Source organism: Cololabis saira, chromosome 8 (assembly GCF_033807715.1).
Source record: "Cololabis saira isolate AMF1-May2022 chromosome 8, fColSai1.1, whole genome shotgun sequence".
NCBI classification, from domain to species: domain Eukaryota; kingdom Metazoa; phylum Chordata; class Actinopteri; order Beloniformes; family Belonidae; genus Cololabis; species Cololabis saira.
In genome coordinates, this window is record NC_084594.1 from 17,165,754 (window position 1) to 17,186,847 (window position 21,094).

A 21,094-nucleotide genomic window follows, 5' to 3' on the forward strand; every position below is an offset into this window, starting at 1 on the left:
ACAGTGCACTAGGACATGAATCAAGAACATGTCTTTGCTGTACAACTACTGAGCTTTAATACTGAAAACAAAGAAAAAAAAGTTTACCAAGGTATCTATTCTACTGTGAGATTGTGTTGATTATGAAAAGGAAACAATGCTGCAATACATTATTTTTATATTCTGTTTATTCTTGGTGAAATTTGACGTTCTTTTATGGCACCGACCAGAATCTGTCTGTAGCACCTGGTATTAAAAGATGCCTGGGCTTTTGGTTTCCTATTTTGGCTACATAGGATGCTCAAAGTGCTGCCTGTGATTGGCTGTAATGTTACATGTGCGTTGACGGGTTCACATGTGCGTTGTGTTGTTGTCGAGGCCGTTAAACATGCCGCTTAGGTCAAAAGTGTGGCTCCATCTTAGCAAAATGCATGCCACTAGTGCGAAATGCAATATTTGTAAAAAGAGCATAATTTCTAAGGCCGGAAAGATGACACATTTGAACGGGATCAATTTACGAGTGGAAAGTTGTTCCGTGTTTAAATGCAAGAAGACCGAACTCCATCCATCGTCCTCTGAAGATTGCAGCTCCTCCCAACGTTACTGGGCCAGAGCTGCCTCTCTCAGAATCTCTGCCACCAGGCTCCGCTTGGTCCAGTCCAGAGGACGGCACAGTGTCCTGGATTTCAATTGGTAGGTCTACGTTTAGCAACATCCAGCCAACTTTTCATTTCGGTGTACTTAGGTTAACCTTGCTGCAACTTGAAATGTGAACAACGTAACATTAACTGAAGATTATATTGTTGCGTAAATTCAGTGTATTGCTATCCAGCTAAATCCAAAGCTAATTAATCAAATCATCAAAGTATTTTATAGCCATATTTTTATAGCCATATTCCCTTCAAAAGGGGTAAAAAACACATTTCGCACAGTATCCAAGTGCCCAAATAGAGAGTCCACCTGGTATTATCCACACTAAAACCTTTATAAAATCTATGTGCTTTAAGCTATTCTCATGTAACTTGGTACAGCTGAAGTCAAGGAGTTGCTGAATCCTGGCAATGGTGTCTTTATGATTATATGCATTGCTATCATGGTGTTTTCCACTGTGCAAACTAAAATAAAAATTAGACAAGAATAAAAATTTCATTTTTTTTCTTTGGTTTATCACAATTTGCTCAGGCTTGTGAACATTCACAATTTTTCTGACACTGGAAACGTATGCTGTGAGGTCTTAGCTATCCATTGAGACCAAGATTATGCATATTGTCCTTATAATTGTGGAGGTATTGTTGATTTAATTTGGATAGGCCTATTCAGACAAAATTCACCTCCAAAATCCCTAGAGGTGAACAGGTTAATTAATGACAAACAGATGTTAGTTTGTTATATTGTGGTCAACTATCGGGACGACTGGTCAGTCCAGTAACCTGGTGGTGGACTGTGAGGGGGTTGTTATCACACCTGGCAACCAGGTATCTCTTTCTCCAAGTATCATCATGCACTAAACAATACCGACGTTACTTGTTTGCAAAAGCTCTTCTTCACTAAAAATATTTTTTTATGTAACAGTTTGCTAATGTTCTTTTGCACTATAAATTATTAATTTGTGTTGGTTTGCAACTGTTTGTTTGCACTAAAATTATTTATAAGTTTGAAACTTCTTAGAGAATTACCAAAGTGGAAAAATAAAAGTCAACATTAGTGTGGTAATGTCTTATGTAATTCTTTACTCTTTACAATTAGTTTCATAAAATTGATATCGAACAAAAAAAACATTCAGGAACCAGTATCAAAATGAAGGTATCCGTACCGTTACTGAAAATCCTTAAAAAGGTACCCAGCCCTTGTAACACTGGATATTGAAAATTTGATATTTAAATTGATCAAGAATTGTTTGTTGCTGTATGATTTAATCCCTCACAAGGCAGCTTTGATACACCGCAACACACATAAAGCTCCCAAGCAAAAGCTGTTTAATTTTGCATGCTCCGTTTTGACAGATGTGATTCAAAAGCTTGCATTACGCAAGTGCAAACACCGCGTGTCTTTGGGATTGGATTTAAAGCAAATATTAATCACTAGTGAAATTAGTTTTTGTTCAGGCACACTTTACAAGATGTAGCGTTCACTTCAGTATAGTATTTTTCTGGGACACACAGTGACACAAAAAAAAAATCTCATTTGAACATAATTAATTCCATTGTCAGAAAGCAGTAGGAACATTTAAGTGCCTTCACACTCATGGCACTTGCGCACGGTTGATTTCACTTAATTAAACCGCTTCTTAAGACTCTGTGAGTGTGGAAATAAGGCCTAACGTAAGGCCTAGCCCACAGACACATCATGTCTAAGAAATATCAAATCCATATAGCACTTTTTGAAAAACAAAACACAACATGAACAACAACATTTCACATTAACAGCTAATCAGACGGCACAAGTGGTAGATATTTCTTTGACTTCTATTAATTATCCGTCATTGGTTGTTTTCCATTACCTATTTGATACTGCAATTTAAAATTCGTCTGATTGGCTTAGTCGTCTTCCCTTGAATTTGTATCAACTCAACTTGTATCAAATTAACTTGCTCACAGATAACAAAGAAACCTCTTCTTCTGCATAATCAACTGATTCAATTTTAAATATGCTTCACCAGCTAGAAGGTTTGTCACTTTGCCAGAGCTAATAACTGCCGACGGGCTCTGTGCTGGATTATGAGGTACCTACTGTAGTAATGGTCTCTGTGAGACTGAGGCCTTTACTTTATCATTAGTTGGCAAATAACACACTAATGGAGTTATATGATTTGCAAAACCTTGTAAACATGAATTTTATTTAAGTTCCAGGACCACTGGCTCCAGAGGGGTTGGCCTGGAGGATCCAGGTTCAAGTCCCGGGGTTGTCAACAGTGTTGAACCACTGTGGGCCCCTGAGCAAGACCCCAACTTCACCCCGGCCCAACTAGTGATCTGTTAACAGGACTAATATCGGTGTCTTTCATGAGATATATACTGACAAATATTTTTTATTATTAGGGCCCGAGCACTTACAGTGTGAAGGCCCTATTGGATCTGTAGGAATTTTTCCTCGTTTTTATTTTTCAGATGAAATTAAGGCCTTTTTGCCTCCCTAAACGTGCCCCAAAAGTCAACAACAGGCTTGGCGAAAAATTTGATATTTAATGGATTGCATTAATGGGCGTGGCCTAATGGCTCAACAGCGCCCCCTAGAAAACTTGGGTTCATACACCCAGATGTGTTATAGATCAAAATGTGCGTCTCCATCCTGCGACGACGCGCATTACTTTTCTCAGTCAAAAGCGATACCGTGCTGACGATAGATGCCAAAAAGCGCGCCCCCACTTCATCTGGGTTGTCCATATTTGATAGTTCGTACTTTCTGCCATAACTTTTGAATGGTGTGAATGGGTGGTGTCATCTGACTCGGTATTGAGTACTTGAGCTTCATTGGCCTGAATTAGCCCCGCCCCTTGTCCTGGTGGTCCTAGACGCGCCGGTTCCTGAGGCAATCCTGGACGCGCTGGCTCCGGAGGTGGACCAGCTGCTGGAGCAGTGCTGCGTCGGGGAGGGGGGGTGGTCCTGGGCGCTCCTCGGCCAGCGCCGCGGATTCCGTGTGCCCCGAGGCCACTCTCGGCCCAGTCCCGAGAACGGCTCTCTCGCCGGTCGGCCCGACCAGAGGGTGACCCCCCAAACAGTCTCGCTGGTCGGCCTGGCCCAGAGGGCGGCCTCCATAGCCTGGAAGACCCGGTGGCCTCAGGCCAGGCCAGGGTGGTCCCTGGCCTCCTCTCGCGCTCCGAAGTGGGTGGAGGATTGGGCGTGGTCTGCGGGGGAGCAGCACACAGGGCACACCTGTGCCCAATCAATGTCTCCACCCTGCCTGGCTATTTAATACGACGGAGTATTAGGGCCAAACTAAGAAAAAAAAAAATTGGAAATTACAAGAATAAAGTCATAATATAATGAGAATAAAGTCGTAAAATTACGAGAATAAAGTCGTAATATTATGAGAATAAAGTCGTAATATTATGAGAATAAAGTCGTAATATTACGAGAATAAAGTCGTAAAATTACGAGAACAAAGTCGTAACATTACGAGAATAAAGTCGTAACATTACGAGAATAAAGTCGTAATATTATGAGAATAAAGTCGTAATATTATGAGAATAAAGTCGTAATATTACGAGAATAAAGTCGTAAAATTCCGAGAATAAAGTCGTAAAATTCCGAGAATAAAGTTGTGACATTACGAGAATAAAGTCGTAATGAATAAAGTGGTAATTTATGAGAATAAAGTCATAATATTATGAAAATAAAGTGGTAATTTATGAGAGCTCTAACAGGAAGAGCAGTCTTTAAATGAAGAATATTGAGCATCTTGTGAAGTTATATTTATATATTTATAATATATTACAACTTTATTCTCGTAATATTACGACTTTATTCTCGTATTATTATGACTTTATTCTCATAATTTTACGACTTTATTCTCATTACATTATGACTTTATTCTCGTAATTTCCTTTTTTTGTTTTTTTGTTTGGCCCTAATACTCCGTCGTAATTTAAGGAGCGGCTGCACACCAGCAAAGGGTTCTGCTCGAAGGATGACGCAGAGCTACCGAGTGTGCTGGTACTCGTCGGTGTCGGGTGCAAATAAAGAACCACAATTTCCCCACGAAACCCTTTCCCTGTCGGTTGACCGCCGGTAGCACGAGATTGCTACAGTATAAAAATTAGGAGATGAGAAAGTATCATGAATTGTCTGTTTTATTGCAGGCTAAGGCAATATGCAATATCTCACACTCTAGAGACGACTTACTCTGCTTACAAAGAGTAAGTGTAGCTAACTAGCTTAAGCTTTCCTGCGGCGGTTTGTTGTTGTAAACGTCATCTGATCGGCCCGCTTTGAACTATTATTTCCAATCTCCGATCAAAACCGATAGGGGCAATTATTGGGCCGATACCGATCGGTTGCCGATCGATCGGTGCATCTCTAATGAATCTAATCTAACATTTTTTATCACATATTTATTATTTTATTTGTCCGTTTGTCTCCCTGTCTCCTATTGTTTTTTAATCAAGAAGGATCAGGTAAAATATTGTGTACAATATGAAATATAAAATGCCTTAAATGATACTGTATCTTTGGTGACTCTCTATGAATAATAATCCACTTTCAGCCAACTTTACGTGCCTTTAAATATTTTACTCTTTTTACACAAACTTTTAAACACAATCTACTGCATTGCAGAAATGTCTCTTGCTATTTACTCACAAACCAACATGTTTTTGGTTTTTGGTTATCACCTTCTAATAGTACTTGAGATACACAAAACTGAAGTAGTTCACTCACCAGACTGTAAAGTCAAATTCTAAGGATGGGATTTAATATTTAACATTTGACTTTCGACAGATGGGGTTTTTGGATCTTGTGCGTGTGTGTGTGTGTGTGTGTGTGTGTGTGTGTGTGTGTGTGTGTGTGTGGTTGGGGGGGGGGGGGGGGGGATTTGTGTGACTTAATCAGAAGAAGACAGCTGTTTTTAAAGTCCTTTAGATAACTAATTAATCATAAAATCACTAGCATGTTGCTCTGAGACACTGACTTTAGCAAAAGGCATCATAATAACTCAAGGGAAATATTTATTCACCCACTATTTCTTGAGACGAGCTTAGTGAGATGTTTTTTGTTGTTTTTTTTTGCACCGGAATGAGTGTTACAGCAATCTTAGGTAATACTGGATCGACTTTATGTCTTAAAATTTTTCATCTTTTATAGAGGTGCTATACATTTATTATACTTAAAAATATAAAAGTTATACTTCAATGTGTTTGTTTCTTCTTGAGATTGATTTATTTTATCCGATCCCCAAAATGAAGAAATTGCCCCCGGGAGTAAAAGTGAAAGCTGCAAAGAGAAAAGCTTTTGTATATTCCCTTAATCCTATTTCAGATCAGGTGTTCAAAACGTCGAAATATTTCATTCACTAATTCAATACTTTGTTGGACTGAGCAACAAAATAGTATTTCACTTAATCTCAATTCATTGATTAGTTTGCTGAATCAATGATGAAGCTGATCGACACTTATCCATTGACACGGTGTCGTCTGATTGTCATCGGAGTATCTGAGTCCAAGGTGTCTGATAGCTGAAACTTGGTCATATTTCTTCCCACCTTTATTAGATTTAGGATCCAGCGGGACAGAGCTGTAATGACTCAAAGCTCCATGTGAAACCACAACAGGGGAGGAACTCACTCATCACGCCATCAACCAGGAAGTGCTGGAAATCATATTCACCTTGTGTTCACCTCTCACTGCGATCATAATTGCTGCAGATAGGTGTGCTCGGGGTCTGGTGTCCATTACCATACATCTGTAGACAATGATTAATGGCCCATTGGGAACTAACAGCATGTAGATGCTCTCAAGCAGCGTCCATAAGCTCATATATGCCACCAAACATCTAGCATATTTGCAAGACCTTGCGTTGTTCTTCAAAAAGTTAAGAACAAAGTGTGCATGTCAGATGTACTTGAGTGCATGCGTGTGCACAGTGGTGTGTGTCTCAATGTGCCTCGTGGAGGTTGTTCCAGGGTAGTTTTGGATGCAGTCATCATTATTGTGCTATTTTGATTATATTTATTCCCATGAATATGGCTTTAATACCATAATATTTTTATTTTATGAATCTGATCTCCTTTTTTTTCAAGACTAAAACACAAAATTATTCAGTGATTAATTCCAGGTTATTGTGTAAGGATACTGAGAATTATTGAGCCAATGCTGTTGGATTTCTGTGAGAAGCACTGTGATAAAAAAAACAAACAAATAAAACAAAAATCTATGTATTTATGTCATGCAAGATGAAAAATCCAGCTTAAAGATTACTTTAAAATTTTTAGGATCTCTAATGCTTAATGTCAAACACGCAACAGTGCAACCACTGATCAAAAAAAAACATTGCCTGGATTGTGTTATGCAACTTCGGGACGATTTTCAAGCTTCTTTTTCTCTCAAAAATCTTAAAGGGAACTGTTTACATCCAATTGAAAGCCTTTTTAGATGAAAAGCATGTCATTTAAAGCCAGTTTTAAGTCTCTTCAAGGCATAGACTCAGCACTGCTAAGGGTTTTTTAATGACATCCTCCTGAATACAGATTGAGGGGACTAAGTCGGTGTCCTGCCATCTACAGAAATACTCAGATGACTGTGCAGTTGTGGGGCGCATCAGTGATGGACAAGAGGCTGAATACAGAGAACTGGTGGACCGTTTTGCGGCATTATCTGGAAACAATCATTTTATCTTTAATGTGTATTAGACAAATGAGATGATTGTGGATTTTAGGAGAATAAGGAGAGGTGGTGAAGGAGTAAAAATACCTCAGTGTTTACTTGGACAACAGACTGGACTGGAGATGTAATACTGATGGTGTTTTATAAGAAAGGACAGAGCAGACTTTACTTGAGGAAGCACAGGTCCTTGAGTGTTTGTAGCAAGATATTGTATATCTTCTATGATTGGTAAAGTGGATATAAGTGCTGAGTATAATCACATCTGCAGTCATCTGCGGGGGGAGCATCATTGCCAGTGGCTCTGATGGGTGAGCTTTTGCGGTTATAGCTCCCAAATCGTGGAATAAGTGCCCATTACACATTAGACAGGCCATTTTAAAATTTGCTCTTAAGACCTCCTTGGCTTTCCACCCAATGTACTTCTATTTTATTCTAATGTATTTTATTCCTATGTTTTGCACTTTGGTGTTTGCTGTTTTTAAAATGCTTTGTAAATAAAGTTGCCTTGGGTGTAAGCTAGGCCCTGAGATGCCTGTCTTTGACTCACCGATGGGGCTGGTTTCCCTCCTTTTGCTGTGCAGACAAGCGTCAAATTCTGGGCTTGGTATCGACTGAAGAGAGCTGGAGTGTTCTCTGCCAACACCGATATGTTATTTGGAGGTGCTGTTGAAGATAAGAAGAAAGCCATATGAAAAAAAAGTTTCCAAACCGATTGGGCGGACACAAAATGCAACAAAATGAGATGTTCTTTTACTATTATCCTAGGACATCGGGATTTTTTGGGTGAAAATCATACCGTCAATACTGACAGCTGAGTAAGACCAAGAAAGAGAGTAGGGGAGAGAGTGGAGAATGGGTCGGAAAAATCTACAGACCTGCTTTATCCAACCTCTTGTCTCAAAAGCAAGTGGGAACCTGCTGAGAATCTCCTCTCAGAATGGTAACCGAATGGTTGAGACAATATGCTCCAAACTCCCCAGGGCTCGGGTGAGTCGGATGAGGCTGATAAAGAATGAGATTGCATACATATCACAACACAAAACCGCCATCTAAGTCTCACCAGGGAATCCAGCAAGTATGTCACGGTAGTGAAAAGGGGAAAACATGTGAGCAAGACTTCACAGCATCAAAGAGGAGAACAGGGAGAGGAAAGAGGTAGTGAACGGAAATCTCCTACATCCTCCAGAAAATCAGCTGTTCATCATGTGGGTTTTGTTGCCTGTGTGGCGGCTTCAGTATAAATGCAAATGCTTCACATTGTCGCTGCTTAAATATAATACCACTAAGCAATTTTTTACTGATGAGACAGCAGCAATGAGGGACCAGCTGCACAAGAACCGGTTCAGTTTTGATGAAGACTGCTGGTTTTCAAAAGCACTATTCATGGCATTAGCAGGAGATGCTGAGTTTTTCATGTGCTCTGAATTGCTACATGTCTTTTCTTTGCTTTCATCCTGTACTGTGCATAGGCATTTAGCCGTTGCATGGCACATTATTTCCCTCAGGATTTGGCAGCAGGGAGCTTTTATGAATACTTCAATAGAGCAAGCTCTAATCAGAATGAGAATTTATGCAATGTGTTGAAGACGTCATGATATGACAGACAGATCTCCTCAGAAGCTGCAATATCTGAATCCCAGAAGCAAAAAAGGTCAGATAAGGAAAGACACAAACAACACACACAAAAAAAGGTTACGTTGGTAGCAGTGCAGTTTTTTATGCCACAGTTTTTTATATATAAATCTATCAAGCGCTTTTAAACAGACATGCCACAGCAATTAATCGATTGAAAGTAGGTGGGGGGGTTGCATGGATTTGGCTGCTACCCTGGGTGCCTCTGCATTTCCACACCTCTTAATTGCTTATTGATGGAATTCATATGGTTGTAAATTAACCTTTGAACACTCCATTAGCTTACTGACAAGCCTGTCTCAACCTGGCCTATGATAAGATGTCAGCAATGTCTGCTTCTGACCAATTGTTTTCAGCACAGCATGAAGTACGTGCAGTGTCTATGATTCTATGAATATACAGAGGATATCATCTGACAGCATAGTGAATATAGAGCTATTACTTTATGGGTAGTTTTTTTGTCATTTAAGTGATTCCACTCATCAAACACGGTGCATTTAAAAAGTTACGTTATATGTTCACTAGGAATGGGCGATATTTTACCGTTCACGATATACCGTCAAAAGAATTCCCCACGGTAAGAATTTGTCATCTCGTGGTAAAAACGATAAATTCCCATGGATGATGTTTTTGTATAAAGCTGATTTATGGTTGTGTGTTAAATCGACACAACGTATATGAAGGAAGGAAGGAAGGAAGGAAGGAAGGAAGGAAGGAAGGAAGGAAGGAAGGAAGAAAGAAAGAAAGAAAGAAAGAAAGAAAGAAAGAAAGAAAGAAAGAAAGAAAGAAAGAAAGAAAGAAAGAAAGAAAGAAAGAAAGAAAGAAAGAAAGAAAGAAAGAAAGAAAGAAAGAAAGAAAGAAAGAAAGAAAGAAAGAAAGAAAGAAAGAAAGAAAGAAAGAAAGAAAGAAAGAAAGAAAGAAAGAAAGAAAGAAAGAAAGAAAGAAAGAAAGAAAGAAAGAAAGAAAGAGATTCTCGTTGATACGTGTTTGTGTAACAAACATGGCGGATCTGAGAGCGAGGAACTTGAGTCATTACAGTTTTGCATACGGGTGGACTCATTTAATTGGTTTTTATTAATTCAATTTAATTGGTGTAGTTTAGTAGCATTTAGTATTCTTTTAGAGCAGTGTTTTGGGGTCTCCAAAGACTGAATGGGGTGATATATTTATAGTCCATCCCTAATGTTCACAATATTCATTGGTGTTTGAATAAAATGAAGGGAGTTTTGTACCAATCTGGAGTTGTAGCCTATATAAAGCATATGAAGCAAAATAACTAACCTAGAAACTGCTGAGATAGATAGTAATGAACTCTGGTCATATTAGTACAGGAGAGATGTACATGGATCATGTTTTCTGCCATGTGGGTGGGGGGCCACCTAATGGGAATCCAAGCCTGAGACAGCAATATGTCTTGTTACATTTGATACGATTAATTTCCTAGGATCTACCATGTGCCACAAACTGTTTGCAAACACAACAACCTTGTATACAGGATTAAGATTGTTATTTGAGATGATGAAGAATAAGCCTTTCACACTTCATTTAATTGCTGATCTCTCTTGCCTGCTTGTTAATTTTTTTTTCTGTCTTTGTTTACTTTTCTTTTCTTGGTCATGGAGTTGGTGGTTTTACTGAAATCGACATACTCTAACTCCCGTTTTAAAAGAAATATAAATAATTCAATTCAGCTATTGACAAGGATATTATCTACTGCAACAATTGATGCTAATATAGGCCTCATGCACACTAGGAGGACATAAATATACAATGATAAATGCAAATAAGAAACAAAAACTGTCAGTATGGTAAATAGCAAAATAATATGCAATGAAAAGGAAAACAATGTAAAAGAAAAAGGCTCTGAAGTCTAAAATATACAGTGTTAAAACTGAGTCGATCTTTTCGTTCCTTTACTTTTTTTAAACCTCACACAGAATGAAGCTATGAGGATTTGTGCCATGAAGGCCTGGTCTTTTTGTTTTTCTTTTTCCTCAAAAATAACAAAATAAAAACATCTTCTGATGTGCACAGACACTTTTAAGGGCCACTTTAAATTACACAGACCGACAATAATGACATAAGGGCAGGGGTGTCCAAAGACGGTCTTCGCGAGCTGGTGTCCAGCATGTTTTAGAGGTTTCCCTGCATCAACGCACCTGATTCTAATTAATGGTGATCATCAGCATGTCATTAGGCTCTGCACAGGTGTGTTAATGACACAGGGTTGTGTTGAAGGAGGGAAACATTTAAAACATGCAGGACACTGGCCCTGGGGGATTGACTTTGAACACCCCTGCATGAAGGGCATCATTTAGCCACAATAGCTGCTAAAATGTGATATTGTATGATATGTATGCGGAAACAAATTTAATTCATTCACGACCACCCAATGTTCAAAAGTTGCAGTTTGTGTGTGTGTGTGTGTGTGTGTGTGTGTGTGTGTGTGTGTGTGTGTGTGTGTGTGTGTGTGTGTGTGTGTGTGTGTGTGAGTGAGAGAGAGCGAGACTTTTTACTCTAAATAATAAACTATATCCCTTAAAATATGTATTTTACTGTTGGTCTGCATGGTCCAACATAAGGATAAACAAAAAAATTATAAAAAAATAAACAGAATTTAGTGTGTAGGGTGAATAATATGTTACAGTCTATCATAGAAATCATTTAAATTTGTTCCAGGTTGAACAAACACAAGAAAAATAGACCTGTATGAGTTGGCAGGAAATGTTTTGCAGACACAGCAGCTGAGATCAAGCTAACGTTCAGCTGCAGGTTAAACCAGCGGCACTAATGATAATGCAGCGAGGTTTAATAACAGTAATCACATGACTTCAACGCCAAGTTAAGCTCTAAACCTTGGTTAAGGTAATGATACTGCAAATGGCTCCTTAGATATCTGTGTTTACATGGACATAGTAAAAATATATGCAGCAGGACTTCTAAACTTTAAGTTGTAGAAAAAGTGAACTTTTGAGAATGTGACCCCATTTCCAAAATGTTCAGCGGGAGGCTAATAGTTTTGCAAAGCAGTTGGAATCTCATGGAATTCACAAGATGAGAATCACATGGGAATCTGTCTTGCCATGCACTGAGTTATCTATTTGTGTGTGATTATAATCATACTAGCATTTGAACCAATCCAGTACTGTCAGCGGGGGTGGGGTAGTCTTGATGACAATCAAGGATGGCAGCACCCATTTATTCACTAGTTTTTTGTGGTTTTCTTTGATTCATTGAAATATGTCGGCCACTTTGATGAAGGCATTATCCAATCATTTATTGATTTATTTGAAAACAACTTCCATTTTCCAAAGAATCTCTGTGGAGGTCTTCACAGGAGAGTCTGTGAAACAAACCATCTGTAATTTGAGTTGGAGTGAAATCAAAGAGAGTTTGTCTCCTGTCTAGATGCAAAGAAACTATTTAACCTCACAGTTTATCCATTTTAATTCAGTGTTCGCCTTTGCTTTCATTCACTAATTGCTTAAGTCTAGCCTTTAAAAAAAAAATTTAAAAAATGGCGGGGGATGGAGAACTTTTTCTTCTTTTTAACATTTTCAAGACATTTGTAGCATAGCTATCTGTAATGGCTGGGTAGACATGAATGTAAACACCCAATAAGATGATTTAAAAGGTGATCTAAGATTACAGTTTTCTTCTTCAGGGAGTTACACTTTTCAAAATCCATGACTTTTATCTGACAAAAGCAAAATCAAGTGTGAAGTACCCTTGCCTAGTCCATAAAATACATCTTGTAAAATCTGCTGGCTGCGTTCCATTACACAATATAAATGCAGATGCTGAAACTATAAAATGTGGGTTCTGCAGTCCCACAACATATTACTTTTTTCATAAGGCACATTAACATACCATTGCATTAAAAGCAGCATTTAATTCCTTCTGTGCCTGGTCGCACTACTGTGCTAGTCAAATCAATAATGATCCCTACATCTTACATTTACCAGATCCTTTTGTTCTATATCCTCAAGCATCATTATTTTCTACCAACAAATAAAGGGAGTAAAACAATACAAACCAGAATGGACTGATGAATGATTAAAAAAAACAAGCAAAAAAAAGCATGTTTAATGTTTCAAAGTGACTGCTGTCCCTGGCTTCATAATTAAAGGCTTTAGAGCTCTGGAGACAGCTGGACCCAGAAGAAACACTCCCAGCATTCCTTTGTACTATCCACTCTGGCCTGGAGTTGACATCTCTGGAGGATGAGATTCATTGTATGAGTTTGGAGGACTGAAGCTTTCTTCTTTACTTCCATTGACAATAATTCAGTTCTAAGAATTGGTTGAAATACTTTGTACTCCAATTTAGTTAGAATGAGGAGAATCTAAGGACGAAACATTGGTTCTCTCCCACCATGGCTATTTGTGCTCGGACACACAAACGTTAAATCTATTCAGACTAAAACACAATGCTTCCAAACTGAAATTTCCACCGACAATAATAAGAATGATATTTCTTTTCAATCCATTCTGAATATTTATTACAAACATAAAGTTGACCTCCATGATGCAATTAACACATTGCACACATTGTCAAGAGTATTAAAGAGGATAGCTATGTAAGAATTTGGAGACTTTATTGAGAGCCGAGATGAAGTAAAACCAAGGGCTGAAAATAAAGACGTGGGCTCCGAAGAATATCTTTAAAAAGACAAAAGTTCTCCCTTTTAGTACCATTAAGTGACTATATCACAGTTGGTTTTAAAAATTTGAAAAAGGATGTAAATGGAAGGAGAGGAGAAGCTATTGAACAATATGTTTTGAAGCAATACAGTATGTCACTGTTTTATAGATTCTATAAACTACTGCACATATAGATGTGAAAACATCAAATTAGCATCAGGGTTCATCGTCCAGTATTACCCCCTTAGGGGTAAATAAAGTCCTCTGAGCATTTTGTATTATTGTTGTCTTGTTTCTGATAGCAGTAACTTTGAAGGTAAATACTATTTATTCATATTTACTCTATAATAGTGTGGACAGACGTAAAATGAGCATGCATACGCAAAGAAAACTGACGCTTAAACATGTAGAATGGGCAGTCAGAAGGTTTTTCAGCCAGTGCTGTAGGCCTATACCAGTTTTTTTATATTTTATTTTCAGTGAAAGAAACATAAAAAAATAAAGATTCAAAGCTTCCATTTCGTTTATTTTTCATCCATTCAGGAGCTTCTGCTTCATTTGTGACTTCAGTGCTCCATTGAAATTGTTCGACCGCTGCCCTGTGTAATAACTTGTGGCGCAAACCATGTTTTTATATTCAAATGATTAATAGAGGAAGCATCTACATCTATTGTGTGCACCATTACACGACTGTGATTTTTCAAAGAGGGCCATATAGGCTTGAAGTCACGGTTTTCAAACATAAAAAAAAAACTGCCAGCTCCTGGCAGCGCACAAAGGCACGGGGTACAGAATGCCCCCCTGCTGTTATATTCCTGGGTGAAGATTGCTGCTAGCAGTGATGTATATATATAAATTCATGCTTGTGCAAAAGCATTTGCTCACATACACATTCATGTGGAACAGTGCTTCTGAAATGCACGTGTAAGTACTTGTGAGGAGAAGAACCATACGAACTCCAGACTCAGTAAAGTTGACAGAAACAGAAAAAAAAAACTCTGCAAAGTGCTCTTATTCCTGATTTTGAGAAGAAAAACAGTTGGATAGACTGAGATTATGTCAGTTGGGGAAATGGAAAACAGCTTGAAAATAAAGAATCAAAGTTAACTACATGTTGAGATGTTGCAATGTATGGCATAAGATGCCAATTCTGGATTCTGCTGCCTTTTAAATCTCTATTCCCCCAACATGCAGCACAGAGATGGAGGAAGCACAAAGATGCTTTTAAATCATTTTTATCTTTTTTTTTCCTTCCTGTGCTTTTAGCATCTACGCTCCGCCCTGTTAATTTGCATAGGTTATTACTGTGCTGTCAGCTCATATCGGATCCTCCCGTCCAGCCAACCTACCAGCAGAGTATCTGGCTGCAGAGAGAGGGAGAGTCTAGTGGCTGTCAGGAAGAGGAAGGGAATGACACACAGAGACAAAGGCTTGTGTCACACTGAACAAGTTCCCCAGAACCGAAGCCCATTAATCATAGAGATGTTGTTCAAAATGCAGCAATATGGCCGCCTGCTTGGACTGGTCACCGTGTTTTGGAGAAGCAGGGATACAATTCTCCCTTATATTTGCAGAAATATGGATTCATTTTGATTGATGCATTACTGAGCGACAAGAGCTGCCTTAAAACCACACCTAGAAGCTTCACCAGGTTGCCATCAAAAGAATAAAAATATCTCCACCACTCTCGTTCTGCGTTCATATGATGGGTCATAGCATGTAGTATAAGGCTTGTGCTGTCTCTTCTAAGATTGACATTCTCTCAGGGTAAAAAGGCTTAGACTTAAAGCTTTAAGCTTATCATATAGACAAGGGGTCCAGAGGAGAGGATTTGAAGGTTTGGCCAAGATAGGACAAAAGGGAAACCTTTCCTATTATTGTTATTTCTACATTTTTGAATTCCTCTCCCAGATAGCAGTCAGTGGCATATAGAACCTACCCCGTAAGCAACCTAGGGTCAGTTACATTTTAAATGGCACCCGTTTTTGTTTTTTAAAGGGCAAAAGTTTAGGTAGGCAATCTATTACAATTTGGCCTCTTTACCAGTAGCCCTCTCCAGTGTCTCCCATCCCCCTTTTACCAGCCTAGTAATTCACAAGGCAGTGACATGGATTCACCTTTAAGATCCCCAGTGCCAGACAGATTTCTCGATCCGTGAGCCTGTGAGGCTTAGTTGTGATATAGATATATTTTATGATGCCTAATTTACAGACCAGGGGGGTAAAATGAGTGTAAAATTATATGAGACCACAGAGAGCCACTTGAGGCAGAGAAATATCCATCATTCAGTTCTCATTCCCAGACCACATGAACAATCCCCAAAGACGACTTTGAGAAAATCTACATCAAATGCCTGCAGCTGCATGGCCACAAGCTGCACACATGTCGATATACACAGCATTCAGGGACAGGGAGGAGAATTCATATTTCAAGGTGACATGTAAAGGTTCTTGATGGGGCTGTTCTGACCAAGATAAATGAGTGGCCATGGATGACATGGCTTCTTTGTAAAATGGCCCAAAAAAACAAAAAACACTTGAACTTTTATTACCTTGACATGTTTAGCATTTTTTGGAGACAAATTTAAAAATATTCTATGCAATATGCATTAGTTATACTCCACAAAATCCCACCTCCACCCCGGCTTCCACCTGTGGGTCAGACTATATGGACCGGGCGGAGTTAAATTATTTACCTCCTTTATTTGTATGCAAGCCTGATAAATGATGTTTTAACAGAGCCTAAACACAGTTGATAAACTGTAATTAAAAAATGTAATAAAAAGGCTATAATAACACTAAAACTCATATGAATCAAAACAGAAAACAAATAATAAATAAATGGTAAAACAGCTTTAACACTGAGCAAAACAATCAGTCAATGAGATTAAAAACGCCTTTTAGAGAAATTTATATTTTTTAAAAGATACTACAAGATGATTTCACATTTCATCTGATCACATCAAACAAGAGGGAAGAAATGAATCAAAAGAAGAAAGGTATCCAAGGAAAAAAGGAATCAAAGGAAGACAGGAATCGACCTCAAACACAAGGTGATGGGATTGATTCTTTCTTTCGTACAAATGAAACCCTACCTGCCCATGATTGTGAGGCAAGGCAAGTCTATTTGTGTAGGACATTCTTTAACAAAAAGGTAATTCAGGGTGCTTTACATAATAATGGTGTATTATAGTTCCAAGGTAGAAAGTCTTATTATTGTATTGCCTTTCATATGGTCTATTCGATAGGTAAAACTGAAAAAGTAAAGTAAAAAGTTGAGTCGTGTCCCTTTGTACTTACAGTATTTGTAATATTTTTGAAACCCTGACAAATTATCCCCTCGTACAGTGATTACTTGATTGCCATTTTATTACACCATCCATGTCTATCAGTTGAAATCGGGTATGACCTTTTTTTTGGCACACTTACATCAGATTCCCTGAATTCTCCGAGCTGACCTCAAGCAAAGATAGAGCCATTTAAATACTTGCCAACCTATGTCAGTAAATGGTTAACGACGTGTCCCTCTTGGGATCGAATATGATGAAGAGGAGAATATGCAACTCTGCAGTTTGCTCAGCACGGTGTCAGTTTATTCCTCAGGGACAGGGACAGAAAAGAATGTTTGAAGTGTCTAACTTCCCACATTAGAGGGATAAAAAGGTTCATCAAGTGTGAATAATTTCATTTGTGTTGCACATGACTGATGGGTTCTTTGTGGTAAGTAATCCACTCTGAGAAGAATAGAGAACATACTGTATAGCCTTTGGCATACTGGAATAATGTTCATTAAAGTATGCAGTATACTGACATTTTTAATAAAACTGGACTTCTCTGGCAGAGCAGTAACAAATGTTACTATAAAGCTTTCTACAGCCCTTTATGGTAAAACCAATGCTCTAATTGACTCTCACATTCCAGCTGCATTGCAGAATAACAGCTGATTACAAATTGTTTATTAAAAAGCTTTGTTGTTGGTTTGGACCCAGTTTCAAAGCTAAATGTCAGCTTTACACTAAATCAGGTTGCCAGAAGTAAAAGTTTATGTATGCAGTTCACAATTTGGTTGTTATCCATTTGGTAAAAAACAACAACAATGATATTCATACTTGGATCTAAATAGTTCTTGGATTACTTAAAAATTAAAAGCTGAGAATATTATCCCCGTTTTCACACAAACGCACACAATGCCAGTAAAATATATTTTCCATTTTCAGTTTTTAAAGTTGGTCCTACTGAACTGATCCTGATTCAGATGTTTAATCAAACAGCTCCTGGGTTGTCTGGACTCTTCTGTCCAGTCGAGCTTCAGAAACTCGGGTGATGTGTTTGACCAGTCAATGTCTTTTTATGTTCACACAAGACAGTTGGTCAAAACTTGTGATCATCACTTCAGGGACATTTCCAAGCTGAAAAAAATCAGTTGCTGATGTGGATTTGATTATTCATACTTTTATTTTATCTTGGATTAATTCTGTTTTTACAAGTCTACTATTTATCTGTTCCAGATCGTTCAAAACACTGCAGCAAGAGTTTTAACTTTCTGGAACAGTTCACGTAACTCCAGTAGTATCAACACTTCACTGGTTACCTGTAAAGTTTAGAATTGATTTTGAAATTTTGGTGGTAACATTTAAAGCATTACATTGTCAGGCCCATCAATACATTCGACCTCTTGACCCGTACTCATCTAGCCACTCTTTCAGGTCAAAATCTCCTCATGGTTAAAACTCATGGGATGTGTCCTTTTAGGATATAGCCCCCAGACTGTGGAACATCGTGCCCCTGCGAAAATAGTAGGCAAAATAGTAACGTTATATAATTTTATTCTGATTATACAATATCATGCGATTCATATCTCCAAATACAGTTGTCAACATATAAAGTGGATGAAAACATTTAATCCAAATTGTCCTAAGAAGAGAATGGATATTGTTCAAAATTCTTGCATAACATGAATGTGTATTTTTGATCCACTTTCAATGTCGACTACTATATTGCCTTGAAAAGAAATGAAGTTAAAGCAGATTTTAGATTGTGCTATTTTGTAGGGCTGTAATCAACCAAAAACATTTTTGCTCAACTGCCTCAAATTTTGAGGGGGGGGTGTCGTTGATTTGCTATATATTTAATCATTTTTGATCTATTTGAACTGAAATTAATTACACACTAAAGCCTGTCAAAATTATTAAGAGGAATATTATTTATATAAAACAATTGTTTTGTTACGCTTTAATAATTGACCGACACCATCATTTTGAACTGTACACAGTGGTGGCGAGTATTTTTTTCTGGTTCAACTGCAGTGGGCTATGGGGCTAACCCATATATTGGTGGGGCTCAAATAAATGTGACAATTCCAATGTTAATATGTATTTAATAAAACAACACCCTCCCACCACAGCTAGAAAAAGGCAGGCGCGCACACAGACAGAGAGAGAGAGAGACGACGCTAGTTACGTTTCGTTGTGAGAGGCTTACCAACCAGCACCTGGATGCCGCTGTTGTTGCTTCAGTTATGAAACAATTATTACACTAAAACATTGATTCGGACATGTTCATATTATCAAAACTGACGGGGCAAGTTGGCTTACCGTTTTCAGGTGATACGCCATGTTTGATGTGGAGTTGGGATATCTAAACTGTTGCTTGCAAAGTTTGCATTCAACTTTTTTTCCATTGTCTATTTTTATGAAATTCTACCACATTGCAGATGTCCTTGACATGATAGAGTTAAAAAAATCACCGTATCTTGTCCTTCTACTTTACAATATCCGTGTTTAGTAAGTGGGTTGGGCTAATCCTAAATAGCAAAAACAAGGGGGTGTCCAAAGATAGACTGTTACCTGTGAAAGAGGTGTGCTCTGAAAACACCCCCTTTAGAACTTGGTACTTTCCCCCTGATGAAATTAAATAAAATAATCGACCAATCCAAATTTTTGTCGAAATCGATTAGTCCACAAGGAGATTACAGCCCTACTTTTTACTGTTTGCTCTTCTTGTGTTGTAACACACAACCTTGGGAGGTTGTGTAAGTACTGTATGACACTATGTGCATTTCCATTATCAGGGGTCCGCCTCTGCCCTTCAGCCGGAGTGTCTCCATTACACTGTAGCACCACACAACAACCAACAACAACCATTGAACGAACAAAAAACACTGCTTATGAAATGGTAATATGTATTTTTTGTTCCAATGACTTATGAGGAGATAAAAAATAACAAAGCAGCAAAAGAAGAAATAGACATAGAAAAAAAATAAACATGGAAGAGATATTTGTTCTTGCATTTTTGCTTGCTTTTTTAACATACAATTGGGTGGAAGTGATTTAGATGAAAAGAAAACCTGAGCTGAACCTCTTCATTGGCATAATACTCCAACAAGGCCCGAACCTCCTCTTCGGTCCATCTAATGATGTTTCTGTAATCTTTACCAAATGTGCTTGTAGCAAATATTTTCTGTTTCAAATGGTTCACATGAGTTGTGTTCACTGAGGGGGCTGAATTTAATTCTGAATATCTGATCAGCCGAGACCCCCCCCCCTGCCAGGTAGTTCGATTGGAGTAACTCTCCTACTACAGAAAGGTTTTCTGAAGGCCACTTCTCTGAAGGCCACTTTTGCAGGGCCATTTCCCAGATGGAGACACGCGTCAACGATCTGGCCCCCGAAAACTCTTCCGCTAATGAAAATGCACCGCATGATAAAAGAAACGTAGCCAGGATTTTGAATTAATGCTTCGAGCTGTGAGGCGACTTCGCTAACCAGCAAGTGACCAATACTGTCTGAGGTCTTTCTGTTCAGTGTTTGGATGTTTTACTTGTGCTTGTGTGGGGTTTTTGTTCCCATATACATGGTTTCTTCTTACAGACCAAAAACATGAAGGTCATACTAAGCGGTTATTCTAAATTGGCCTTAAATGTGAGTTTGTCATTAGTCCCTTTTACATTGAAAACCCTGTGTTGAAAACATGAATTTATTGAATTGAATAGAAATGCCTTTTATTGCCATCATTGTGTAACGAAATTGTAGTTGTATGTGTCATGAACATAGCACAAGATGGTAGGACTCAAATGCACGACGTGACTCAGTAGTAACAGTAGAACAAGGTTTAATCCAGTCAAGGGTCGGTACATGGGTAAGCAGGCAAAATAGCAAAGGTATCCAAAAAACTTAAGGCAAAAGGCAAGGTAAAAAAACAAGCAAGATTCAAAACAACTAAAAGGCTATGGCAATGACTATGACGAGAATGCTGGTAAGTGAATTGTGAAGAACAACGAACTTGCAACGAGACAAGACACAGAGGGGCATAAACTATATACACAGACTGATGGGGGTGATTGGACCCAGGTGAGGAAGACACAATCAGGGTCAGGTGCACCCAAACCAGGAGGGGGCAGGGCAGACAGGAACCAGAGGCACGGGGGAGCACTACAGAAAAAAACCGGAAGACCAGACATAAAACACGAGGGACAAAATAAAGTACTAAACCCAAAAGATGACAGTATAAAAAATTTAGTATATGTT

At 38.4% G+C, this 21,094-nt stretch overlaps 1 protein-coding gene across 2 annotated transcripts in view; it reads right to left on the minus strand.

Moving 5' to 3' along the window:
- igsf21a (immunoglobin superfamily, member 21a) overlaps window positions 1-21,094 on the minus strand; it is a 206,076-nt gene that overhangs the window by 36,473 nt on the left and 148,509 nt on the right. For both annotated transcript variants that reach the window (XM_061726948.1, XM_061726947.1), the window contains exon 5: window positions 7,842-7,957. In XM_061726948.1, the coding sequence (XP_061582932.1) occupies window positions 7,842-7,957 (116 nt within the window). The remainder of the gene's footprint in view (window positions 1-7,841; window positions 7,958-21,094) is intronic.